The sequence below is a fragment of the Monodon monoceros genome, unplaced genomic scaffold, assembly GCF_005190385.1.
Source record: "Monodon monoceros isolate NGI ecotype Baffin Bay Population unplaced genomic scaffold, NGI_Narwhal_1 Super_Scaffold_21, whole genome shotgun sequence".
NCBI lineage: Eukaryota > Metazoa > Chordata > Mammalia > Artiodactyla > Monodontidae > Monodon > Monodon monoceros.
The window spans coordinates 53,879,930-53,907,804 of NW_021703778.1; the positions used below are offsets into that span (position 1 = coordinate 53,879,930).

Sequence of the window (27,875 nt, forward strand, 5' to 3'; positions counted from 1 at the left end):
TGGCTGAAATTATTTATTTTATTTTATTTTTGGCTGCATTGTGTCTTCGTTGCTGTGCATGGTCTTTTCTCTAGTTGCGGTGAGTGGGGGCTGCTTTTCGTTGCAGTGCACATGCTTCTCATTGTGGTGGCTTCTCTTGTTGCAGAGCACAGGCTCTAGGCACACGGGCTTCAGTAGTTGCAGTATGCGGGCTCAGTAGTTGTGGCTTGCGGGCTCTAGAGCACAAGCTCAGTAGTTGCGGCACACGGGCTTAGTGGCTCCGCAGCATGTGGGATCTTCCCAGACCAGGGATTGAGCCCGTGTCCCCTGCATCGGCAGGTGGATTCTTAACCACTGCGCCACCAGGGAAGCCCTCTGGCTGAAGTTAATATAGCTACTCCTGCTTTCTTTTGATTATTGTTAGCATGGCATATATTTTTTCTATCTTTTAAAATTTATATGTGTCTTTATATTTGAAGTATAGAAAACATATAGTTGGGCTTATTTTTTGATCCACTCTGACATCTCTTTTAATTGGTGCATTTAGACCGTTAATGTTTAAACTGATTATTGATACAGTTGGTTTAATATCTAACATGTTTGTTACTATTTTCTATTTGTTGCCCTTGTTTTTTGTTCCTATTTTTGTCTTCTATTCTTTTTCTGCCTTTTGTGGTTTTTACTTGAGCATATTATATGATTCCATTTTCTCTCCTTTGTTAGCATATCAGTTATCCTACATTTTTACTTTTTTTAGTGGATGTCATAGAGTTTGCATTTACATCTACTCTTAGTCCACTTTCAAATAATGCTGTATCACATTACAGGGAGTGTGAGTACCTTGTAATAACAAAATAACCCTAATTCCTCCCTCCTATTCTTTGTATCATTGCTGTCATACATTTCACTTGGATAATAGCATACATACACATAAATACATATATAAGCATATATATACAGATATATGAGCATATATGTACACACACATATATGTACACACACATAAGTATTCGTAACCAAATACATGGTGGTATTATTTTGAACAAACTGTTACCTGATAGGTCAGTTAAGATAAAGAAAAATAAAAGGTTTTACTTTACTTTCCACTTATTTCTTTCTCAGTGCTCTTCCTTCTTTATGTAAATTTGAGGTTCTGATCCTGTATCATTTTCCTTCTCTCTAGAGAACTTCTTTTAACAAGAAGGCTGGTCTACTGACAACAAATTCCCTGAATTTTTATCTATCTGAGTCTTTATTTCTTCCTCACTTTTGAAGAAGAATTTCACAGGGTACAGAATTCTAAGTTGGTGTTTTTTTGTTTTTTTTTTTTGAGGTACGCAGGCCTCTCACTCTTGTGCCCTCTCCCATTGCGGAGCACAGGCTCCGGACACACAGGCTCAGTGGCCATGGCTCACGGGCCTACATGGCCTAACCGCTCCACAGCATGTGGGATCTTCCCAGACCGGGGCACGAACCCGCGTCCCCTGCATCGGCAGGCGGACTCTCAACCACTGCGCCACCAGGGAAGCCCTAAGTTGGTGTTTTTTTTCTTTCTTTTTTTCCCCTTAATACTCTATATATTTCATTTCACTCTCCTTTCATAGTTTCTGAGGAGAAGTCAGATGTAATTCTTATTTTTGATCTTCTGTAGGTAAGGAGTTTCCCTCCTCTGGCTTCTTTCAGAATTTTTTCTTTACCTTTGATTATCTGTAGTCTGAAAATGATATGCCTAAGTGTAGGGTTTTTTGGGGGACATTTATCCTGCTTGGTGTTTTCTGAGCTTCCTGGATCTGTTGTTTGGTGTCTGATATTAATTTGGGGACATTCTCAGTCATTGTTTCAAGTATTTCTGATGGTCTTTTCTTTTTCTGGTATCCCCTGTATGTGTATGCTACACTTTTTATAGTTGTCCCACAGTCCTTAGATAGTCAGTTTTGTGTTTGTTAGTCTTTGCTCTGTTTGCTTTTCAGTTTTTGGTGATTGTATTGATATATCTTCAAGTTCAGAGAGTCTTTTCTCAGTCTACTGAGAAAAGTTGTTTCCAGTCTACTATTAAGCCCATAAAAGACATTTTTGAATTCTGTTTCAATGTTTTTGATCTCTAGGTTTGTTTGTTTTAGTTTTTCTTAGGATATCCATCTCTCTGTTTACATTGTTCATCTGTTCCTACATGCTGTCCACTTTATTCATTAAAACTAGTAAGTTGTATATTAACTAGCCTTTAGTTGGTTTAAATTTCTGGTGTGTTAATTCCAACATCCCTGCCATTTCTAGTTCTTATGCTTGCTCTGTGGTTACAAATAGTGTTTTTTGCCTTTTAGTATGCTTTGTAATTTTTTCTTAATAGCTGGACATGATCTCCCAAGTGAAGGAATTGCTATAAATAGGGCTTTAGTAATGTGATAGTGAGATATAAGGGGAAAGGAAGCATTTGATAATATCCCATCAGGGTAGGCTCTGGTAAACTAGTTTGCTTGAGGACAGGCCTAGAAGAATAGAGGGCTCTGGTGTGTCTCAAAATGGTTCCTTTCCTCCTATCCCTGCTGGAAGCATGAGAGGATTATCCCCAGTACTTGCTTTGAGAACCTGCTTGAGCTTCTTGGGGTAAGTCTCATAAGAACTGTGGGGGCTCCCCTGTGACTGGGCCCCCCTAGAGTTTTTAACTCTCGACTTACCTATGCTCAGTCTCATGTCCTGTCACAGATTCCTGCTTGTGGATCTCTGCTTCAGTAAAACTGTGTTTGTCTCTTCAGTATTAGGGACAACAGTTTGCAGTTTATGTTCTCCCTCCCTTAGGGATTCAAGAAGAGTTGTGGATTTTTTAGTCTCTTTAGCTTTTTACTTGTTATTGGATTGGAGAAGTGATTTCCTAGCTCCTTACTTGTGGAACCAGAAATCAGAAGTTGAGATATAGCTTGGATGCTGTTTTCAATGTGGAGTGGGAGAAAATATTTCTATACGACTTTCAACTCAAATATACTTACATGTGTATAAAAACATTTATGGATTAAGTAACATCTTGAAATACATTCTGAAGTAAAAGATACAAATCTCTTCAACCAAATAAAGATAGCTCTTCTGTTTTCAGGTTTCTCTCCTATGGGTTCTGATAGCACGTTCTTCTTCAGACTGAGCCTTTGCATATTCTTTTGTGTGCGTCTGATATACCTAAGAAACTGGGAGGTATCCTGACATCTGTTTCCCTTTATGGTTAAGTACTAGAAAAAGATAGAGTTAATTGACACTGTTATCTAGACAATATCAGGAGAGAAATTGAAGACTCCTCATTGAGGCTCTGAAATTCACTGGGTTATTTATTAATTTATTAATATATAAATTATCGGATCATGTGTCTCAGGGAGCTTACCATGTAATTAATAGGCAGTTATTATAAGGTGTACTGAGAGTAGGTACAGGTTACTGTGGGAGCAGCAGTCGTGATCCTGGAAATGATAGCTAAGCTGAATCTTTGAGGATGATTAGTTATAAATATTGAGATCATAGTATTCTAGGCAGGAAGAAAAACTTTTTTAAGACCTGGAGCCAAGGAAGACAGCAGAACAAATCCTCTGAACTGTTATGCTGGAATACAGAGTTACGAGACGAGAGAAGTGGTGAAAAATGTAGTTGGAATTAGAAAGCTAGAACCATTTAGTGAAAGGCCTTGGCACTACTGAAAAGTCCCTGGTTTTCTCCTGATAGACATGGGAACTAATGAAAGGTGTTAGGCATAGAAGTGACATGAGTCATAGTCTGTCCACTTTCCTACCACAAAGCATTGTAGAAACCTATATATTCTGTTTTGAATACAAGGAAACATGCTTCTGGTTCATGGTAGGAATGGATGAATAGATGAACTGCCTCTGACTGAGTCTTCTCAGAAGGCAGAATGAGCAAAATTCTGCTGTTTTGTTGAAGTACTCCAATGAAGCAGTTTTTAGAATCAGTGTGAATTTTGTATTTTATTCATTATATCTTACGTGTCCTTAAAAAAAGTTTAAGAAATGTTAGTGGGAATAGTTTACAATCCTCGCTCCTAGGATAATTTGTGAAGATTAAAGGACATAATTTACAAAAACCACTCACTGTATGTTAATGAATGTTTATTGTTATCATTTCAGCTTGTAGCGCTACCTTCTACCCAGGTGTCCATCTTAGAAACCTAGGTATTAGCTGTTCCAACTCATTTGCCCCTACATACTGCATCTTTTAAATGTTTCTTGCATCAGTTTCCTCTTCTTTCCTGCTACTTCTTCATTTTTTGCCTGGTCTATAATAGTAGTCATCACTTAACTCGATTGCCTGTCTCCAGTTTTGCCAACTTTGGTCCCAGTTTAGAAAATGGAATTATCATAAAGGCAGATTTGACTTAGTCACTGACCTGCTTAAAACCCTTTAGTGACTCCTGCTGCAAGTGTTCTTATCTAGTGGTTTATGAATAGTGTGTGAACATTCTGAAACTTTTTGCCAGATGGAGTATATGTGCATGAATTTTTATGTGGAGAAAGTTATTAGCCTTTGTAAGATTACTCCTCTGCTGGCTAAAATCTGAATTTCTTATCATATCTTATAAAGTCTCCCATAATGTGGCTTCTCCCTGCCTCTTCATATTTTTTGAGTCCTTCTTTGAACTTTTTACTGTTGAACTGCTTCCAGTTGTCATAAGACCATGTTCTTAGGCTCTTCTGCCTTCACTCACTCATTTCCCTCTTATCAGAACCGGTCTTCCCACCCTTTGTGTTGTCAGTTCCTAGTCATCCTTTGTGATTCATCTTGGTTAAATTGCCTCTCTTTATATTGCCATACCTCTTGAGTCCCTATGATGTTAAAATCTTCTGGCTTTTTTCCCCTTTAAACAGTAAGTTCCTTGAAGAAAGAGCCCATATAGAAATAGCCATAGGAGCTGGAATAGTACTAGTTTCTCAAGCAGAGTTTGAACTATACTGAAGGAGACATTTGGAAGTCATCAGGTGTTTCTAAAGCCTTGAAAGATGAAACTGTCCGAAGAGAAATACAAAAGAAAAAGTGTCTAATGGCTGGTCCCTGGGGAGTATAATAAGCATTTCTAGATTAGGAAGGGAAGTATCTGAAGAACAGCCAGAGAGAAAGGAGGAAATCAGGAAATAGTGTCCTGAAAGCCCACAGTCAACAATTTCCAAAAGACCTACATTTCTCAGCAAGGTTAAGTAAAATAAGGAGTGAAAAGTGGTGACTTGGTGAGAACAGTCTCTACATTACTGGATACAGGGTGCTGTAAGCCTTGACTTTGTTTCCTACACACTGTTACTCGTTTTTTCCACTAATGCTTCTGGACTGTTTCAGTTATTTTCTCAGTATAAGAATCCCTGTTCCTTTGAGGCTGTGCTTTTCTGGCTGTGTCATCTTCTCTCTTCATTATCTAGTTATCTCCCAGGCCTTTCTCAGTCTTTGAAGAACTCATACTTTTGTACTCTGCTGCAGATCCCCTGCTGTCTTTGTTTACATGGGTAACCTCTAACAACATCTCAGTTCCCCACCCATTTTATCTTCAAAAACCTTCACCTCTGCTTCCTGCTCCTTCCCATTCCCATAGGCAGGTAAGTCTGAACTGTTTTACCCCTGAAACCTTTCATTAAAACACCCACCTCTGGTTGCAGACTTTGTGTGCTTTCTTACTTGCTTTCTCTCATCCCATCTGTCCTTCCTTGTCTTTAAGAGATGTTCCTTGGCCCCTCTGCTATCTTCCAGCCTCAACCCTCTGGTTCCTGTACTCCTGACATAGACTGTTGAGCCCAGAAGATTGAATAGATTGTATTCCATCGGTTGCCTTTTCACTCTATTGATTGTTTCCTTTGATATTTCTTATTTTTAAGTTTGATATAGTCCCATTTGGCTATTTTTGCTTTCATTGCGTATGCTTTTGGTGTCATATCAAAGAATTCATTACCCAAATCCAGTGTCCTGAAACTATCCCACTATGTTTTCTTCTAGGAGTTTCATAGTTTCAGGTCATATATTTAGGTCTTTAATCCATCTTGAATTAACTTATATATTGTATAGTATAAGTTAAGGGTCCAACTTCATTCTTTGCTTGAGGATATTCAGTTTTCTCAGCACCATTTGTTGAAGAGACTGTTCTTCCGCATGTGTACCCATGGCACCTTTGTTGAAGATCATTTGACCGTATGTGTAAGAGTTTATTTCTGTATTCTCTGTTGTGTTCCATTGGTCTGTATGACTTATCTTTATACCAGTACCATACTGTTTTAATTACTGTAGCTTTGTAAAGATGTTTTGAAATCAGGAATTGTGAGGCCTCTGGCATTGTTTTTCTTTCTCAAGATTAGTTTTGCTATTTGGGGTCCTTTGAGATTCCATATGAATTTTAGGATTTCTTTTTCTGTTTCTGAGAAAATGCCATTGGGATTTCAATAGGGATTGAATTGAATCTGTAGATTGCTTTGGGTAGTATGGACCTTTTAACAACATTAACTAAGTCTTTGAGTCCATGAACACAGGCTGTCTTTCCATTTGTTTGTGTCTTTAGCTTCTTTCAGAAATTTTTTGTCAGTTTCACTGTAAAAGTCTTTGGCCTCCTTGGGTAAGTCTGTTCGTAAGTATTTTATTTTTGATGCTGTTGCAAATGGGAATATTTTCTTAATTTCCTTTTCAGATTGTTCATTTTTCGTTTATAGAAGCACAACTTATTTTTGCAAGTTGATTTTTGTATCCTGCAACTTTACTGAATTCATTTATTCTAACATTTTTTTGTGTGGGATCTTTATGGTTTCCTGCATATTCATGTCATCTGTGAACAAAGATAATTTTGTTTCTTCCTTTCCTATTTGGATGCCTTCATTTGTTTTTCTTGCCTGAATGCTCTGACTAGGATTGCCAGTACTGTGTTGAAAAGAAACGGTGAGAGTGTGCATCCTTCCTTTGTTCCTGATGTTAGAGGGAAGGTTTTCAGTTTTACACCATTGGGTATAATATTGACTGTGGGCTTTGCTTATATGCTTTATTATGTTGAGATAATTTCCTTTTGTGTCTAGTTTGACTTTTTGTTATGAAAGGGTGTTTGTCAAATGCTTTTTCTGCATCAGTTGAGATGATCTTGTTATTTTTGTCCTTCAGTTTGGTAATTTGGTGTATGACATTGATTGATTTTCATATGATGAAGCATCCTTACATTCCAGGAATAAATCCCGCCTGGCAATGGTGTATAATCCTTTTCAGATGTTGTCAAATTCTACTTGCTAGTAATTTATTGATTTTTGCATCCATATTCATCAGGGATATTGGCCTGTATTTTTCTTGTCTCGTAGTTCTGTCTTATTTCAGTATCAGGGTAATGCTGGCCTCATAGGTAAGTTTGGAAGTGTATGTATCCTTCTCTTCATTTTTTGGGAAGAGTTTGAGAAGGATTGGTGTTAATTCTTCTTTAAATCTTTGGTAGAATTCTCCAGTGAAGCTGTCTTATCCTGGGCTTTTGTAGAAATATATTCATTTTTTTCCTAGGTTATTCAATTTGTTGGTGTATACTTGTTAGTAGTCTCTTATGATTCTTTTTATTTTTGTGGCATCAATTATAATTTATCTTCTTTCATTTCTGATTTTGTTATTTGAGTCATTTCTCTTTTTTCTTGGTCTGGCAAATGATTTGTTGATTTTCTTGAAATTCTCCAAAAACAACTCTTACTGTCATTGATTATTTTTTCATTTGTCTGTGCTCTATTTCATTTCTCTGTAATCTTTGTTTCCTTTCTTCTGAGTTAGTCTGTTTTTCTGGTTCCTTGAGGTCTAAAGTTAGTTGTTGATTCGAGGTCTTTTTTCTTTTTTAATGTGGCTGTTTACCACTATAAACTTCTCCAGTACTGCTTCTGCTGCATCCCATACATTTTGGTATGTTGTGTTTCATTGTTGTTTGTCTCAAGATATTTTCTAATTTTTCTTCTGATTTCTTCTTTGACCCATTGGTTGTTCAAGACTGTGTTGTTTAATTTCCATAAATTTGTGGATATTCAAGTTTTCCTTTTGATTTTGATTTTGAACTTCATTCCATTGTTGTTGGGAAAGATACTTGGTATGATCTCCGTCTTCTTAAATTTTGTTAAGACTCGTGCTCTTTCCTGGAAAATGTTTTATGTGCAACTGAGAAAATGTAGATTCTGCTGTTGTTGTGTGGAGTGTCATTTATTTGTCTGTTAGGTCCATTTGGTCTGTTATGATGTTCAAGTCCTCTGTTTCCCAAGTGATTTTCTGTCTGGTTGATATATCTACTATTGAAAGTGAGGTACTGAAATGTCCTACTGTAATTGTGTTACTGTCTATTTCTCCCTTTGATGCTGCTAATGTTTGCTTAGTATGTTTCAGTGCTCTGCATATATATTTATAATCGTAGTGTCTTTCTGGTGAATTGACCCTTTTATTATTATATAATGTGTCCTTTGTTTCTTATGACAGTTTTTGACTTTATTTTCTTATATATAAATATTTTCTTTATTTTCTGATCATATGTATCTCTTCCCTCTTTCGGTTATATTTGCATAGGATGTTTCTTCTGTTCTTTCACTTTCTGCTTGTGTATGTCCTTGTATCTAAAGTAACTCTTTTGTAGACAACATATAGTTGAGTCTTTTCTTTTTTAAATCCATTTAGCCAATCTATGTCTTTAGATTGGGAGTTTAATCCATTAACATTTAAAGTAAGTACTGATAGGGAACGACTTACTATTGCCATTTTGTTAATTGTTTTTTTGTATATATTGTAGTTATTTTTTCCCCTCTTTTTCTCTGAGATGCCTTCCTTTGTGTTTTGTTAATTTTTTTTTTTTTGTAGTGACATGCTTTGATTCCTTCCTTTCTTTTGCGCATCTTCTATAGGTATTTTCTTTGTGGTTACCATGGCAATTACATAAAATCTTATAGTTGTAATGAAGTATTTTAAACTGATAACAATTTCAGTTGCGTACAAAAACTTTACTTCTTTACATCTCTCCCATTTTTGTTGATGACACAAATCACACCTTTTTATATTTCATATCCATTGACATATAGTTGAGTTTTTAAAATGTTTTTATATTTTAACTCTCTACCTGAATTAAAAGTGATTTACTCACCACCATTATAATATTACAGGATTCTGTATTTGTCTATAAATTTACCTTTACCAGAAAGCTTTATACTTTCATATACTTTTGTGTTGTGTTTTGTGTCCTTTTGTTTCAAGTTGTAGGACTCCCTTTTGCATTTTTTGTAAGGTGGGTTTAGTGGTGGTGAACTATCTCAGGTTTTGTTTATGCTAGGAGGTTTTTATATCTCCTTCATTTTTAAAGTCAGTTTGCCAGATAATAAATAGTGTTTTGGTTGGAAGGTATTTTTTTCCAGCACTGTGAACATGTCATCCCACTCCTTTCTGGTGTGGAGGGTTTCTGCTGAGAAATCTGCGGATAGTCTAGTGGTAGCTTCCTTGTACATGACCAGTATTTTCCGTTTTGTTGCTTTCAAGATTTTTCTTTACCTTTGGCTATGGACAGTTTGATTATAATGCATCTTAGCATGGGCCTCCTTGGGTTCATCCTAGTTGGAGTCCTTTGAGCCTCTTAAAATTAGATACCATTTTTTTCTTCCTCATATTTGGAAGGCATTTGGCCATTATTTTTTCAAATAAGCTGTCTGCTTCATTCTCTCTTCTCTTGCTGGTATTCCCCTAATGCATATATTAGTCATCTTGATGATGTCCCATAAGTCCCTTAGGCTTTCTTCATTTTTCTTTTTCTTTTCTTTTCTTTTTTTCTTCTGACTCAAGAATTTCAAAGACCCACCCATCAGGTTCATTGATTCTTTTCTTTTGCTTGATCAGATCTGCCATTACCTCTTGAGAATTTTTCAGTTCATTTATTGTATTCTTCAACTCTAGAATCTTTGGTTCTTTATATATATATTTTTTGATATTCTCATTTGTTCATGCATCATGATTTCATCTGTTTTTCTCTGTGTTCTCTTGTAGTACTGTGAGTTTCTTTAAAGCAATTAGGCTGAATTTTTTGTCATTTAATTCGCACAGCTCTGCTTCTTTAGGTCATTTTCTAGAACTTTATTTTGTTCATTTGACTGGGTCATGATTCCCTGTTTTTTTATGTGCCTTATTTTTTTTGTTGTTATTGATGTGGATTTTGCATTTGGAAAACAGCTTCTCTCCCAGTCTTTATGGTCTGGCTTCGTAGAGGGGAAGATCACCATCATTCAGCCTAGCTAGAGATTCTTGGTACCTCTAAAACCTTTTAGGGAGTGCATCTTCTCTGGACTTGTGCTTGTAATTTCCCAATTGAAGAGGTTTATTGGTTTTTTTTCAAGAGCTTATAGTATTTTGCCTTCTCTTGTGTCTTTCTGTAGCACTTAAGGTTCTATGAGCAAGCCAGAGAACTGTCTTTTGTTTTCCCTAGGCATCCAGTGTATGCTAGTTCCATCAGTTTTCTGAGTTAGGCAAGACAGAAAGTAGTTCTTTGGGCAGCCCCCTTGAGAATGTTGGACATAATTCTTCTCTTTTTTTTTTCTGTTCCCAAGGGTGATGCTGCAAGTTGGGCTTTTCATCACTATTGTGAACTGTGCCAGTTTGAGGAGGGGTTGAGGCAATTGATATGAAACAACTTTTCTTACACATTTCTGGCTGGTGTTTAGGCTTTGAGCTTGCTTGAGGTACTGCAACTTTCTAATTGGTTTTGGAGGTTCCCTAAAAGGTTTTGGGATCACATATAAGTCAGAGTTTCTGTGGGGGAATCAGTTCCGGTGCTTCTTTTTTCTCCATCCTGCTGTCCTTTCTGGTTGGCTGGTTAGTTTTTTTTTATCTTTGTTCAGATAAATGTAGTAATTCTACAGTTCAGTTGATAGGAATGCACCTATAGGCTCATTTATCACCTGTACAAAGCTAACTTTGATGTGTATTGAATAATCTTTAGTATAAATTCAAAGTTAAGTCTTAAGAATTTTCTCACCCTAACACTGAAAGAACTCTAGGTGTTTCTCAACAATATTTATAAAAGCTATTAAGTTTTTTAATAACTCCAAGGTTTTCTCAGCTCCCTAACCTCCTAGAAAAGATTATTTTATAAGAGTGATCCAGCTATCTAGAATGCAGAATAGTCCGCCAACCAGATCTTTATCACAGAATTTACAGCATATTGCCTGATCCATGGTAGACACTCAAGTGTATAATTAGTCAAGGTACAAGTTTTGTCTTGATTGTCTTTGAATCAGAAATAAAAATCAAAGACCATATTTCACGATCATCACAGAGAATTAGTAGTTGCTCTACACTAATGCCAACGTGTACTTTGTATTCCTTTCCCTTTAGGATCTTAATTGGAGGGAGGTGGATGGATATATTTTGTATTTTGTTTATTCTTCACTCTAAAATGTCACACTGTTTTAAAAAACAAAAAGTTTTTTTAAGGTGAGTAATTTTGTATAAATATTTAGTTGTACAGTTGTGTTTACTGTATAATAAACTCTAGGCATTGAGATTATAAGCCTCAATAAAAGAATACTCAGGAGTTATTATTACAGTAAACATATTTCTAACAGTAAAAAAATACCAATTTAAATAAAAACTTTTTTTTGTGAAAACTGTATCTTATTCTGTAGTTAATGGCTTGTTGCTTGGATCATGGTAATAATGAGTTCACAATTGAAATAATCTAATAATTCACTCAAATCCATTGTAATAGACCCAGCCATAAACCTGATCATGGCTGTGTCACAGATGTTCTTTTGGTCGGATCTATTTCTGTAAGGCCTAATACTATCTAGTATAACATTGGTCGTTCTTAAAATTTTTTTATGTTAAATAAAACTTTGGGGAAGGGGTGGAGGATTTACAAAGGCAACATCCTAGAAGGAACAAAGGTGTTCTACTTTCTTTGAGGCTAGTAAGCAGTGGTTATTAGCTTTATAGACTGATTATATAAGCCTTGGGCCCTTTTCTGTTTTATCTCTGGCTTCTTGATTCCTCACATCTTCATTTGACTTCATTTTCAATTAAAGACCCTCTACTTAACGTTCACATGTTCTTTTGATCTTTGCCTTTTAATGTCCTTTCATTATTCTGTACTTCCTCCACCAATAGTTCTTATGTTGCATGTCACAGTTAATATTTCTTTTGAGTTCTGTCGTTTTGTATTATAATTACAGTCTTGTTTGCTCACTGTTTACTGATACATCTTCACTTTCTGACAGTTGCTTTTTTTTTGGCCACGCCATGCAACATGTGAGATCTTTAGTTCCCCGACTAGGGATCAAACCTGTGCCCTCTGCGTTGGGAGCTTGGGGTCTTAGTCACCCGACTGCCAGGGAAGTCCCCTGACAGTTACTATTTTTATTTCTTCATTTTCTTTGTTCTTGTATTCATTGTTTATTTTCCAACTTCCTAATAAGTTCAATTTAAGATCATTTTCCACTAACATGTCTTATATTGTTGGCAGCTGTTTCAGTGGTTCTGATTCCAGTGGTTTGCCATTGGTATAGGAACATTAAACATACTTTCCTAGTATTTGTTTCCTTGACAGGCAAATTAAGTTTCTGTGTATAATGTGGTCAGAGTTTAACTCTTGTATTTATCATTATTATTTTAGGGTCTTGTTTGTTTGTTTTTGTTAAGTACCGGACTGTTCCAAAAACAGAGTCGGCAAATGTGGTATTAGTACCATTGATGATGTTGACATTGGTTTTCCTTTTCCTCCCCTGATGGCTGAAACCATTTCCTCTGCCATTTGATCTGCTGTCTATAAAGTTAAAATACAGCAACAGTATTTTCCCCTAGTGTTTTACTTTGAAAACTTCCAAACATGCAGGTAAATTGAAAGAATTGCACAGTTGATGCCATATGCCTGTCATCTACATTCTACCTTTAATATTTACAGTGCTTTATCATATGTCCACCCTTCTATTTATCAATCCATCTTCCCCCACCCCATACATTTCAAAGTTAATTGCTGACATCAGTACACTTCCCCCTAAGGTGAAACCATTTTTAAAAGATTTCCGCCAAGTTTTCTAGAGTAACTCTGGCTCTCTATATTATTATTCCACAGAACATTTATTTGTAGGACTGTCTCACTGATTCAGTCATAGAAGTAAAAGAAGTCAGTGGAAAGTATTACCTGTTTTCAATGTGTAAGTAATCTCAAGAGCGTTGAGAGCGCTATCACTAAATGTCACTTGACTTGATAAGAAAAAATCCCTTTATAAAAAATCAGTATATTATAAAGTATAATACTTGGTTTGTTTTTTACATAGAAGAAAAGGCAGTGAGATGTGAGGAAATTATAGAAAGTTAGCCATAGCCCCTCTTGGGGTAGTTTTGAATGACAGATAAGGTGTCACTAAAGGGGACCCCATTGGGAAAAGATGTCTCTTCATTTCTTTCCTTTTTTTTATTTCACTTTCTTCTTCTTTTTCTCTCCTCATCTCTTCTTTATCTTTCTTTTTCCCTCTCTCCTTTGTTTTTTGAAATCATACTTGAGGGAGTTATACATTTTACTGCATAAAATGATTTGCTGAGGGAAAAGAAAGAGTAGGAGGCCATGTGATTGGATGGAAGTGTCACTGGAGGGCAGAAAGCCCAGTCTCTAAATTAAGAGTTGGGAAATTTTTTCTGTTAAGGCCAGGTGGTATTTATTTTAGGCTCTGCAGGCTGTACAGTCTCTGTTAAAGCTACTCAACTCTGCTGTTGTAATGTGGAAACAGCAGTAGACAATATGTAAATGAATGAGCTTGGCTGTGTTCTAGTAAGACTTTGTGGATGCTAAAATTTGAATTTCGTGTAATTTTTACATGTCACAAAATGTTATTCTTTTACTGACTTTTTCAACCATTTAAAATTTAAAAACCAAACAAGCTATAAAAAAATAGGTGGCATGCTAGATTTGGTCCATAAGCTATGATTTGGCAACTTGATGTATAGGGATTAACCTTGTACAGGTTATTTACCAAAATGTCATTATTAGTGTACATATTCCCAATGTAGAGCTTTTTTATGTGCTCTAAATTAGATGGGGATACAGAATTATATACAGGTAATTCAAGGTGTCACTGAAGTGAGGAAAGAAGAAAAATACTTGGTGTGGTTGATTCCACTAATAACATGGAGGTTCTGTCTTGGCCTCCTTTCAGTCCTGTTTCATCAGTCTAGCTGCCGTTTCTAAGTCTTGGGGCAGCAAAGCAGATCAAATAGAGGGGCCTACTTTTATATTAAATCTACCCTTAGTGGTATTAAAAGCCCAAGTTTTGAGCCAAACCTGGGTTCAGATCTCTTACTAGATATGCAACTTGTTAGGTAACAGCTCTGAGCATCAGCAGAATGCAGGTTAATATAGCTAATCATAGACTTGTGAGGATGCTAATAAAAATTGTAACAATAATGGTGGCTAACTATGTGCCATAAGTTAATGGTGCTTACTATGTGCCATGCAGTGTTCTAAGCACTTTTTATATATTGACTCATTTAATTCTCTCACAGCCATAATAATTCTTCTGTATGCCATCATTTTTAAGATGAGGAAACTGAGACACAGGAAGTTAAGTAAACTCATTCAAGGTGACATAGTTATTAAGTGGCAGAGCCAGCATGTGAACTTGGGCAATCTAGCCTCAGAGTGTGAACTTTTAACTTCTAGGGTTTATTGTCGTCTAAAGCAAGAACATCTGTAAGCCTAGCACGTAGGTCTTCAACAAATTATAAATATATTAGATTTACAGAATATAGTGCTACCTGTTCTTCAAGAAACTGTGTTCTTGTGTGATACCAGATATGCATAAATTTGAGATTCAAATTATGATTTTTCAGAAGGCATTTTACTTTTTTCAATTACACATTATTTATGGGATTTTTTTTCCATAAAAGTTTTTAGTACTACTGTTGTTAAGAATTATTTTGAAATGTATCACCTGTAAGACAATATAGTAGGAACGACTTACACTCTGAAGCCGGAAGACCTCTGGACTCCTGCTCTCATCCTAGTTCTGCACTTTCCTTTGTGCGACCTTGGATACGTGATTTGACTCTTTCAGTTCTGTCTCCTTTTTTGGCTGTGGCCTGAAGATCATCCTCAAAGTCATGGGATTCAGATGAGATAATCTATGTGAAAGTCCCTTGCAGTGTGTCCAGTATGTTACCAGGCATTCAACAAATTATAGTTCCTTGCTCACCTCCCTATTAACAGATTTAGAACTGAAAGGAGTCTTAAAGATGGGAAACTGAGGCCCAGAGTTGTTCAGATAGTACAGCTACTTTGATTCTTAAAGCCGGTTTTCTGATTTCTCAGTCTTGTTCTGTTTTTAATGTTCACACTTGTTTTATGTATTACATTCAGAAGCATTATGTGTATGACCGGTATTTTTTGGTTTGTTTGTTTTTTTAGGACAATAAGAAAAATAGCTAGACTGTTTTGGTATTTTGATTTTTGAAACTAATCTTTAAAAACTCATACGGACAATTTAGTAAACCTTGAGGCCATTCAAATCATGTATATGAAGTTTTGAAACCACTAACGTTTTCCCTTTTCATATTCATTAATTTCATTATACAAGTAGCATGTTATAGAAAAAATAAATTGCAAGCAAAATGATAGAATAATTTAAAAAACTGATTCAATCACATTATTCAGGGAAAGACTGTTAACACTTTGAAATAAAAATGGCTTCATATGACACTACTTTGTAACAGACTTTTACAATTAAAAGATCAATTAGTGATCTATGCCAAATTCAGATCTTGATAATTTTTGTTTATTCCATTGTGTGAATGGTTATCAGTTCATTTTAGTAATCTGTTTTTGGGCATGGCAATTTTTTTTCCAGGTTTTGTAGAAACAAAATTGTCCGATTATTTTCACCCAAAATGGGATCTTTGGTTCATATGGTTCATCCTCTGATTCATTTTTAAGACTTTTGATAAATGTTCATAATTTTCTTCCAGAAAGGAAATACATACTTATTTACATTCTCACTAGGAAAGGCTATAGCGTTTTGGAAGAAGAATAGCAGTGTATGGTATAAACCTTATAAATTCTATATTTCTCTTTCTTTACATGTTGTCACTTTAGTATTTTGCACAGTGATATATCTGAAATAATATGTTTTAATTTTCAGGAGTGGAATTGTTTATAGCTACATATAATAAAATATCTAAGTGCGTTTTGTGGGTTATTCTTTTTTCTCTGTTCGCATGCATTGAGTGGTAAATTTGCATGGAACATATGAAAAACAGCACCAGAATGAATTGAATGTGTTTGAGTTATTACTGTTTGTCAGTTACCTTGATAGTTTAGAGACAAAGTCCTACTTTTGAGACAAAATTGGACTTACTAGTGTGTCTCTTATTTGTCTTGTTAGTTGTTCAGTTTCTCATGATTAACAAGATGTATCTCATGATTAACAAGATGTATCTCACGATTAACAAGATGTAAATTCTAATACCATTTGCCATTTAGTCCTACATGTTTGTGAGATCATTGTAGGAACATTTTGAGAATTAAATTAGATAAATTATTTTTTAAATAGTTTTGATTATTTGTAGTTTTTATTCCTGCGTGTCTATTTGGAAACAAGGAATAGCTGTGAATTATGTTTTTTTGGATCCAGTCGACTACTCAAGTTATGGTGATCTCATACCATCAATAGTAGAAGTATAGATCTTAAGAGTTGGAATAAGCCATAGAGATAGAAATTAGTCCAGCTTCTTGCTTGATGAAATAACCCCTTCTTCAATATCCTTGCTAGGTCTGCTAGAACAGCCATAATGGAACATTAATTCGCATACTTTATGTTCACAAAGTAAGAGTAACATAAGATTTTGCTCTAAAAGGAATTTAAAATATTCCATGTTCCTATGACATGGTATTAATGAGGAAGTTTACTGATACCTTTTGGGTTCAAAATTGTATGTTTTGAGCCACTTTCTTGTAATATAACACAAGGTTTGGATATTTTATTTATAAATTTCTTTTTAAACCTTCCGTATAGTAGATAATGGGGAGGGGTCCTTCTTTGTTCCACATAGAAGTTCTATGTTAACTATAAGTCAAGTATTTACAGGCTGCTGAAACAAAATGGTGATTATATAAAGGAAAGCTGGATTGATACTTTAAATAGACTCTCATTTTCTTAATGTTAATTTTTAAAGTGATAGACTACTAAAACTCTTAGTCATAAAACTTGTGATTTTCAGCTGTGGTGCTAAACAATTGAAGCACATCAAGCAAGCGCCCCTCCACTGCGCCCCAAACCAAAGGAAAGCATATTCTATTAAAACAATGACTTTTCTCAAGCATTGATATTCTTTATCATATGTCTTAGGAAATAAGTATCAAATATTTCACCAGTTAAAAGTTTTGTGTAAATAGTGTATCTCCATTTTCTATACCTCATCTTAATACGCGGGTTTATTACTTCAGTGCTTGACTAACTTCTACCTTGTTGATGATCTGTTGAGCTTTGTACCTGAGAGCTCTACTAATCACTGTGCTTATTGTTTGAATGTTTGGTACAGGAAGCGAGCAGCTGCAAAACATCTAATAGAACGCTACTACCACCAGTTAACTGAGGGCTGTGGAAATGAGGCCTGCACGAATGAGTTTTGTGCTTCCTGTCCAACTTTTCGTCGTATGGATAACAATGCAGCAGCTATTAAAGCCCTTGAGCTTTATAAGATTAATGCAAAACTCTGTGATCCTCATCCCTCCAAGAAAGGAGCAAGCTCAGCTTACCTTGAAAACTCTAAAGGTGCCCCTAACAACTGCTCTGACATGAAAATGAACAAGAAGGATGGACAAGGAGCACGAGATGATTTTAAAGGTAAGACGTTCTATTTTTAATTGAGAATTTTGCACTGAAAACCACATTGGAGATTTTCAAAATGTGTGAGGTGTTGCTGTTTGCTTTTTTTGTCTCATTTTTGACCTTAGGACATGATAGTATGGTGGAATCGATTTTTTATTGTGATAGAGGACAGAACTAATAGTTGAGTTAATGATTTCACTCTGTTTTACTGTTCCGATGATCTTTAATTAGAAGCAGATTATATTCCCCAAAGTTCCTTTGCTGATGGATTGATTAGAAATTTTAAATATTTTCCACTAGGAAAAATGTATTAAGTAGTAGTTAATAACCTAAACTAGGCCACAAAGTCATTTAGATGTTGGAATAGCTGGACTAAATATCTGGCATGCATTTTGGAACCCGAGCACTATACAGTGAAAGTAGCAGACTGATCAGTGGTCTTTTTCTGTTTCTGAAGGCAAGGCAAAATGTTAATAGTTACCTGAGAAATAATCAATTTTTCTTTCTAATGTATTCTTCCTGTATCCTGCTCACCTTCTCCCAGGCATTTGGCACGCTCATACTGCCAAGAATCATTACCTAACAATGGTAGTCTTACCCAAGCCTTATTTTTCTTTCTAAATGATCCTGTATTTCAATACTTTTAAAACTTTTTCTCTTTTTAATAAACTTCAAGCTTTCTTTCTCCCAGTGAAGGCAAATCGGTATTAGAAAAAAGTTAATCAGATTTTTGAATGACTGACAGTCCTACCGGAGGTAATTGTATTTTAAAAGAGGAAGCTTTTTGTTTAGGATATATAGAAGTTAGATACTACCTCTAAAGTTTTCAATAACGTCATTTGAATCAAGTTTAAATTAATTAGTGAAATGGAATTGTGTTAATAGCTTCTACTCTGTTTCCATAATAAAGCTGTTTTCATAACTTTATTACAGCTTGATTGCATGAATATTTCTATTCCATGAATTAGCTCACACACCAGATAAATAAGTGAACATTGTCAATATGTTAATGTGGAAGTTGCATTATACACATTTCCCCAGCAAGTGTGCACCATAAGAACAACCGTTACTGTGAATGTAGGATGTGCTGCCACAGTTGAAGGCAGCAAGCCATATGGGGGTTATAGTGCAGGATGGATGTACCCATCTTCTTTTTGGCTATGTGGTTCATTTTAGAGGTACTTATTGGGTGATTATCCTCAGTCTTTGTGTACTGTTTAAGCTCAAGTTTATATAATTTAGCAGTTCATTGTACTTTCTTCCAATATACTACACTCTTTCCCCCCTGCCCCCTTTTTCCTGCAACATCTGTATTTACTATAGTATATTTTTACTAGGAATTATAAGTATATTAACTGCACTAGTACTTTTATTTTGAGTGTTAATTATATATGTTAGCTCTAGTTACAAAGTTTCAGGTGTTGAATAGTCTGCCCCAAACTCTCTTTTTGCATAAGAATTTAAGTTTAAAATTTTATAGATTGAGTATTTTTCAAATATACATATATCATAAAATATACAGGTATGTCATACAAAAATTTTATTGTTTTCTCAGTAGAATACCTCCTTTTATTGATACCCAAACGTTAATGAATGTTTATATTTCAAAATGCAGTGTTTTTTAACTAATTTACATTTATGTCTGAAAAACTCAGTTTAACATTTTAAACAAAACACCATGTGAATAAAGTATTGGTATATTTTATGTAGAATTAGTAGAATGTCAGAATCACTTGAAGATGTTCTGAAGAGCATGTCATGCCAACAGAGGGTGCGTGGGTCTAGAACGCTGCTTATCCGTAAGATAAGCCATATTTACTACATGCAAGGCAACTCTTTGTTAACTTTATTATTTGATGATTAGGAAACAGAGTGTCCTATGTCCTAACTGGATAGTTATTTATAATAGATAGTTACTATGTTTTGGTTACATTTTAAGAAATTAGGTGTTTTTTGTTTTTGTTTTTTGGACCTGGTCTCATAAGAACATGTTATAATTTTTTCCAATTAAAATAGTGCGAAATAAGCTCCCAGTTAGCAGTCTCACACACTTCAGGAAGAGGTTACTGAAGTTTAGCAGAAGATGCCTAAATATCCTGAATAGAACAAACCTTAAGGATTCGTTATTAAAGAGTTATGGCCCATAAAAGAAGGTGTTGACAGTCTGGTAGCAAGGACCAAAGATTAGATTCATGGTGTGATAAAATTTGGTATTTTTGTGGTTCAGTTTTTGGAAGCTGCTCATTCACTGACCATTTGCATTTTGTATTATCTTTTACTATGAAGCAAATATAAAAGCAGAAGTAGGAATCATATTAAGAAATTTTATATGTGTCCATTACAAGTATCAGGGTCCATTTGACACAATGAAGATAGGATTATCTACATGACTCTAAAATTATCCTCTGCTTAAGTATTTGATGACAAGGCTGTCACTCTTTTGATTAAAGGGATTAAGACTTTTGTCAGTAATATTGTTTTACCAGTACATCTTCTTAGAGTTAACAGACAAAATATATCATTTGTTCTCTTTCCTGTAAAATAACATATCTGAATAGTTAATTCAAAATGACAAAACCTCTTTATTTGGGGTGCTACATTTTTATTTCTTCCACAGTTCGATAATTTTTACTGGCCTGTATGAAAAGTGGTCTCAAAATATTAGTAAACACTATTTTTTTTTTTAATTTGAAGGACAGTTTTATAATTTGTAGAGACCTGTATAGTCTTTGCTTGGGTAATTTGAAAATTATATTAGTTAGCTTATTTTGTACATCTGCTGATAAGAATAAATGATTTTTTTTTCTACTCAAAGTATGAGTTAGTCATATTTGTCTCATTTATCAGGAAAACAAATCCTGAGAAGTCCACCAGTAGGCTTCCACTTAGGTCACTGGCAGACCTGTGTCACATACCGCCCCCAATGCAAGTGAGGATTGGAATACTAGTGTTTAGTTTGCAGTTTTATCACAATGGCATGTCGGGGTAAAGGTGGTGAAATAGATTTGGAGTTAGCCAGCCTAAAGTGTCTGCCCAGATATATTAGAGAGCTGGAGGTTAAGAGAGCAGTTTCAGAGGATCACATTTCAAATACAGAACAATGATAGCACTTGCTTTGGAGTTAGAAGTAATTGCAATAGAAAATTTAAGTTGATATAGCCATGTAAACTAAACTGCTATTAATCAGGACACAGAAGTCTTGGGGTATTACCCAGCGTTACCCAGCTTTCTGTTAGTTGAGAATGAGATCTTGTGGTTGGTCATTAGAGGTTTCATATCCTTTTGGTAATCGGTTAGTCTTACCTGTCAAACATTTGAGTACTTTGAGTAATGCCAGACATGTTTTATAGTCATTAGGGATCACACACAACGCGCGCGCGCACACGCACACACGTTCGCGCGCGTGCGCACTCCCAGCCACCCCCCTTTCAGGGTTTTTGAATTATCTCTGCCCGGAGCATTCATTGTTTTCTTTGCTATTAGAATTGATTTATAAAGTGAAATTTGGTTATCTTCTGTTTAAAGGCTGTTTTCACTTCTTTTATTAATGTAGTTATTTGACTACAGGATTGAAATATTTTTACTTCTGTATTTTCATTTAAAATACAATTGTTTATGCTTCTGTTTATTGCATGCAATAAATTGTTGACTGTTAAAACATTTTATTTTATATCTAGTAATCTAATATTCATGCAAGTCATAACAAAAAATAGTGTTATTGGGTTATATTTCTCAGCTTTGGTAGGTAAAATTTTGTAATTATATAGGCTTATCTCAGAAAATAAGTGAGAGAATGTAGGGTGGGTTTGGTTTTTTTGATAACATCATGAAGGTGAGTACATTATAGCTAAGCTAATTTTCATTTTAAAATTGTTAGTTTTTTTCTTCTTTTTTCTTTTTTTTTTTTTTAGTTGAAACTCATGGTAAGTGCCAGGGAGTTTTATGATATAAGTTGTTGAATCAACCCATTGCCTATTGTATGATATTCCCAACCATTGGGATTTACTACTCTTTCAAGTTTGAATGTTTTACATTGTTTTTCACTCCAGTCATTGTACTCGGTAACTTCTTTGAAAAAAGTCAAACATTATGAAAGCTCATATTAAACTGCACAAAATAAATCAACATTTGAGTAAGATGAGAACTTGCAGTTTTAGGAAACAGCATGTTAAAATTCATTTTTGTGTGTGTGCTTGTATTTTCTCGAGTAAGAAAAGTGTAAGAGAAGGAACACATGGAGTTTTTCTTTCTTTTTCTAATGTATTTCATGCAGTGGCACTCACCTTAAGCACTTGTGCATTCTGTAACCTCCAAACTTACTCTTTTCCTCTCAAGGGAGTATATGTATAGATTTAAATTTTGTTGTTAAAGAGAATGGGAGCTGTAGGTTTATCTGGTTTTGTCTGAAAGCGAATAATAGCAAATGTAAAAAGTCTAATGGCAAAAGCTGACAGTGGAGGCCTAAGCCACTATATTTAAAGACAGATATGAGAAGGAAGTAAAATGAATTCCAGCAAACTGCAACAAACTCTTTCACCCCTGCAACTGTCCATGGCTCCAGAGATTTTTATCTCAAAAAGTCCTTGAAGTATTTTTTTCTTTGTTTCTTCTGTGATTTCATTAGAATTTTAATTTGTTAACATTACGGTAACTCTGAAAATGTGTAGTAAGTTGATATTCAGTCTGGCCTTTCAGGGCCTGCTGTCATTTTTGCCTTTTATGATGTTATTTCTTTATGGGGAAGAATGGATATAATAGAAAATCATAATAAAACTCCCATGGATTTGAATACTACAAGCTGTAAAAACAGTGGTAATATATCAGTTTAGGGGGGAGATGGTCATTACTTGTACTTTAAAGACTCTGAAGGCAAGATAAGGAAAATGAAAGGCTTCTCTACTTGTAAGGATCAGCTAGAATACAATATTAAGTAGACCCCAGAAAGAATACTAGCTTATTACAAACAGTGGAAATTTTTTCTAGCTCATCTAACAGCCATAATATTTTAGATTGGCAGAGAGTTCTGGTTCATGCAGTCATTCAGAGTTGCAGCTGTAATGGCACTATCTTTAACACACGATTTTCAGAACCATCCTGGAAGCATCATCCCATTAGCCAGAAGGAGAAAAGCATTAGCCTGAAAGTAGCACTTATCTCAAAAAGCTAGGAAAGCTGGAGAATGTGTCCAACTCTGTGCGCAGGAACGAGAGGAAACAGATTTTGGTGACTACATAGTAGTCTGTTTCGCTTGTCTGCTCATAAGTTGCCTTCTTCCCACCCTATTGTTTTCACTGCTTTGTAACTATTTCCTGTCACTGTGTAAGATTTATTCCAACCTGGCTGCAGATGGCAGTGTCTGTCAACTTCAGAGCTTATGGGAAATGATATATTAATCCTTCTCAGTCACCCACAGAATGGCCACCCTGAAAAAAAACTAAGACTCAGAAAGGAAGACTCAGAAAGGAACTAGTCTGGTTTTAGGACAAGGGCTGTTTCCAAAAGAGGACTCTGAAGAAATCTTTATTAAAACCTTGCCTTCCTAGTCTTTTGAAACAGAGTAGTGAAATAAGGAAGAAACCTCTCAGAAAAATAGTGGTGTTTCTGCTCTAAAGTAAAGCGAAGTTGTAAGAGGTATATTGTGATGAGTCGGCACATGATATCTTGGTTCATATTTACAGTTAAAACTGCACGTTAATATATACCATCATTGTGAAAATGAGCTTGAGCTCATTAAAAGCTATATATAAGAATACATATAGAATATAAAAGAATGAGTAAAGTTGCTAATATTAGTAGTACATTGAAAAAAATAGGTAAGCATATTTTGTTGGTTGAACCTAAGTATTAAGATACTTTTTAAAGGAGTTGTAAATCATAAATGGTATTTATTGCAAAATGTTTGGCAATTTTATTTTTCACTAGAACTTATTAAAAGAAAGCAAACATACATATATATTATGAAAATAAATGTTCTCTTTTTTCCTAATTTTCTAGATGTGACTTACCTAACAGAAGAGACGGTATATGAAATTCTAGAATTATGTAGAGAGAGGGAGGATTATTCCCCTTTAATTCGTGTTATTGGAAGAGTTTTTTCTAGTGCTGAGGCATTGGTACAAAGCTTTCGGAAAGTCAAACAACACACCAAGGAAGAACTGAAATCTCTTCAAGGAAAGGATGAAGACAAAGATGAAGATGAAAAGGAAAAAGCTGCATGTTCTGCTGCAGCTATGGAAGAAGATTCAGAAGCATCTTCCTCAAGGATAAGTGATAGCTCACAAGGAGATAACAACTTACAAAAATTAGGTCCTGACGATGTGTCTGTGGATATTGAGGCCATTAGAAGGGTCTACACCAGATTGCTCTCTAATGAAAAAATAGAAACTGCCTTTCTCAATGCACTTGTGTATTTGTCACCTAATGTGGAATGTGACTTGACATATCACAATGTATACTCCCGAGATCCTAATTATCTGAATTTATTCATTATTGTCATGGAGAATAGAAATCTCCACAGTCCTGAATATCTGGAAATGGCTTTGCCACTGTTTTGCAAAGCAATGAGTAAGCTACCCCTTGCAGCCCAAGGAAAACTGGTCAGACTGTGGTCTAAATACAGCGCAGACCAGATTCGGAGAATGATGGAAACGTTTCAACAGCTTATTACATACAAAGTCATAAGCACTGACTTTAACAATCGAAATCTAGTGAACGATGATGATGCTATTGTTGCTGCTTCCAAGTGCTTGAAAATGGTTTACTATGCAAATGTAGTGGGAGGGGAAGTGGACACAAATCATAATGAAGAAGATGATGAAGAGCCCATTCCTGAGTCCAGTGAATTGACACTTCAGGAGCTATTGGGAGAAGAAAGAAGGAACAAGAAAGGTCCTCGAGTGGACCCACTAGAAACTGAACTTGCTGTTAAAACTCTGGATTGTCGAAAACCACTTATCCCTTTTGAAGAGTTTATTAATGAACCACTGAATGATGTTCTAGAAATGGATAAAGATTATACTTTTTTCAAAGTAGAAACAGAGAACAAATTCTCTTTTATGACATGTCCCTTTATATTGAATGCTGTCACAAAGAATTTGGGATTGTATTATGACAATAGAATTCGCATGTACAGTGAACGAAGAATCACTGTTCTCTACAGCTTAGTTCAAGGACAGCAGTTGAATCCATATTTGAGACTCAAAGTCAGACGTGACCATATCATAGATGATGCCCTCGTCCGGGTAAGTTGGGCTACTGTTTAAAAATTAGTACTAGATTGAATACCTAATGATGGGGAGACTGTGATACAGTTCAGTGAATTCATTTTATAAGTGACTCTTTGGGGGGAAAGTGTATGTATATGATTATATAGTATAGGAACACATGGACTTTTTTATTGTAAATGTAAGTACTATATTTTTGTTGCTCCTGTCCAAGTTCATAAATGTTCCACAAAATATTGGTTGTCTTGTGTCATGATCACTCTCTCTTTGAAAAAGAATAAATTTTCTAAATCTTGACAACTAACCCCCAAAGTTTTGTCATTCAGAAGAGAAGTGGATGTTGCAGAGCACAGAAACTAGGGGGTTGTGGAGATACCCAATAATAAGTATGAATGTAAAGTCTTAATAGGAAGAAATAGTAGAATAAAACCACACCATGAAATAAGTGGTGTCTAAAAATGCCATCATGTGAGGTTGAGTATTGCATTATTGTGAGGTTAATGAAGTGACCTGGGCAGGTGGTGCATGCTGCTGGTAGGAGTTCCTGCGGGGTCACTCAGAAGGTCCCTGTTTGGCACTGCCTGACTGTAGTAGTTTCTTCCTACTTAAATATACATATGGACTACACCAGGCCTTGGAGTTGGTTGGAACTTCTGGGAAAACAGCAACTATTCCAGGAATCTTGTAATTAGTGGTGTCTGTATTATCAACCCAATCCAGGGAGATTGAACTGGGAGAATACTGAGAACACAGGTACCCACCTTCTAGTTCCCTGTTTCTCCAGATGGGTTGCTTTTTGTTCACTCCTTCCCTCCACAGAAAATAAGAATTTTAGTGCCCCCATTTAAGAATGTAAGCCTTTCCAGAAGACAGAAACCAATTGCCAATCACATTGTACCAACATTTACGTTTGTTATAGGGTTCTTTATCACAGGATTTTATTGTATTTATAATATTAGATGTACCTGGCATTGCTAGTTCTTTTTCATCAACTTCAAGTAAAATTTAATGGCAACTAAAATTAAGATATAGTCAGTCTTCTATACTAATAAAGGAAAAGAACCCATGACACAGATAACTAGAAAGTAATGAAATTTATTTCAAAATATATTTTAGTTTTAGAATGGATTTATCTAAATCTGAGAATTTATAAAACTAAACCAGTGGAAAAAGTTGTTTGACATCTTAGAAATTTAAAAGTTGCAGAGGTTCTGTGCTTCTTTTCTTTGTTACCTTTTTTTTTTTTTTAATACCAAATAGGTCTCTAATGTTGAAAAAGGATTCTTCATTATTTAAGCAACTCAGGCAGTTTTTCACCAGAGACAGAAAGGGGCAGTAGTTGCTTAGAGTAATTATCATTGCTTGCTTGCTTTCTGGTGCCCTTTTAATTTTACTTTAGTAGTTTTGAGCTACATGAATAACTACTGACTTAATATACTTAATAACTGATCATCACATAGCCAGCAACTTATTTTCCATAGTTTAACAGAATGATAGGGTATTGTATAAGGGTGTGATGATATTTTATGGAAAGCACGTTGAGGTCTATCTATGAATTTCCATTGTTAGAGCAGAACTACAAATCCCCAAACTACACATTTTATCTTTGTCGTCTTGGGTTAGGATCTTTTCATCTGTTTCCAAAAGCTGTACCTGGCCTTTAAAAGCAATGAAATTACTCTCTGTGACATTCAATCCAGAATTTTAAAAAAGTGTCTACCTTTCTTAGCTGCCTTCTCAGAAATCTACTGAGCCTTACTGTCTTCCCCCACACCATCCCATTTCCCCGCCCCAGTAAAGCAAGACTAAGAACCTACGAAACTTTAGGTGCTTATTGTATACTTACTTTATTCTATTTTAAAAATTATCCTCTAGAATTTTGAGGAAACAACCATTTTAGTTTATAAGGATGTCCTTTGAGCAAGTGTTAGGGTAAAGTTAACTGTGAGCTTTTAAATTATGTTAACAAATTGTTTTTTTAGTGAATTCAGCTTAATTATGTCAAAGCTAAATATTATCAATTTACCTATTATAAACTAGGATTCACTAGATAATATCTGTACTTGAATATTACCACTTCAGAAACCCTTTGTGTGAGGCCCTTTGCTAAGCAATAGAGATGTAAAGATGAATCATGACCACTGAGGAGCTTCTTAGGGGTACACATTAAGCAGATTTTACTGCTAACTTTCTTCCTCCCATCTCGTCCCTCCCCACTCCCTCCCTCCCTCCCTCCCCCCCTTCTTTCCTTCTTTAATAACACAGTGTGGAAAGGTTAAAAAATAAAAAGCATCAAAATAGGTCTTGGAAGTCAAATTGATAATCTGCCAATTTTTTGGGAAACATTCATAGCAGGTGATGATTATGATAAAGTTATAGTGTTTTAGTAACAAAAAGTAGTTTAAGGTGATCCTCTCAGGTACACTCTCAGAAGTACTGATGGATTTTCAACATCTTATTCCCCAGTAAGATCTACTTTGCCTTTTTTTTTTTTTTTTTTTTTTTTTTTTTGCTGTACGCGGACCTCTCACTGTTGTGGCCTCTCCCGTTGCGGAGCACAGGCTCTGGACGCGCAGGCTCAGCGGCCATGGCTCACGGGCCCAGCCGCTCCGCGGCATGTGGGATCTTCCCGGACCGGGGCACGAACCCGTGTCCCCTGCATCGGCAGGCGGACTCTCAACCACTGCGCCACCAGGGAAGCCCGACTTTGCCTTTTTTAAGCCTCATCTTTTTATATAACAATTTGACAAACAAAATAAACCTATTGACCACTTTCTTATGACCTGCTAATTTTGAACTACAGAGTAGGGTCAGGAAGAGAAGAGGAAATGAGAAACTTTGTGGTGTGCTCAATATTAAT

At 35.5% G+C, this 27,875-nt stretch overlaps 1 protein-coding gene across 3 annotated transcripts in view; it reads left to right on the top strand.

Moving 5' to 3' along the window:
* Positions 1–27,875, top strand: part of UBE3A (ubiquitin protein ligase E3A) — a 92,632-nt gene that overhangs the window by 41,219 nt on the left and 23,538 nt on the right. For all 3 annotated transcript variants that reach the window (XM_029237093.1, XM_029237095.1, XM_029237094.1), the window contains 2 exons: positions 17,503–17,807; positions 23,787–25,033. In XM_029237093.1, the coding sequence (XP_029092926.1) occupies positions 17,503–17,807; positions 23,787–25,033 (1,552 nt within the window). The remainder of the gene's footprint in view (positions 1–17,502; positions 17,808–23,786; positions 25,034–27,875) is intronic.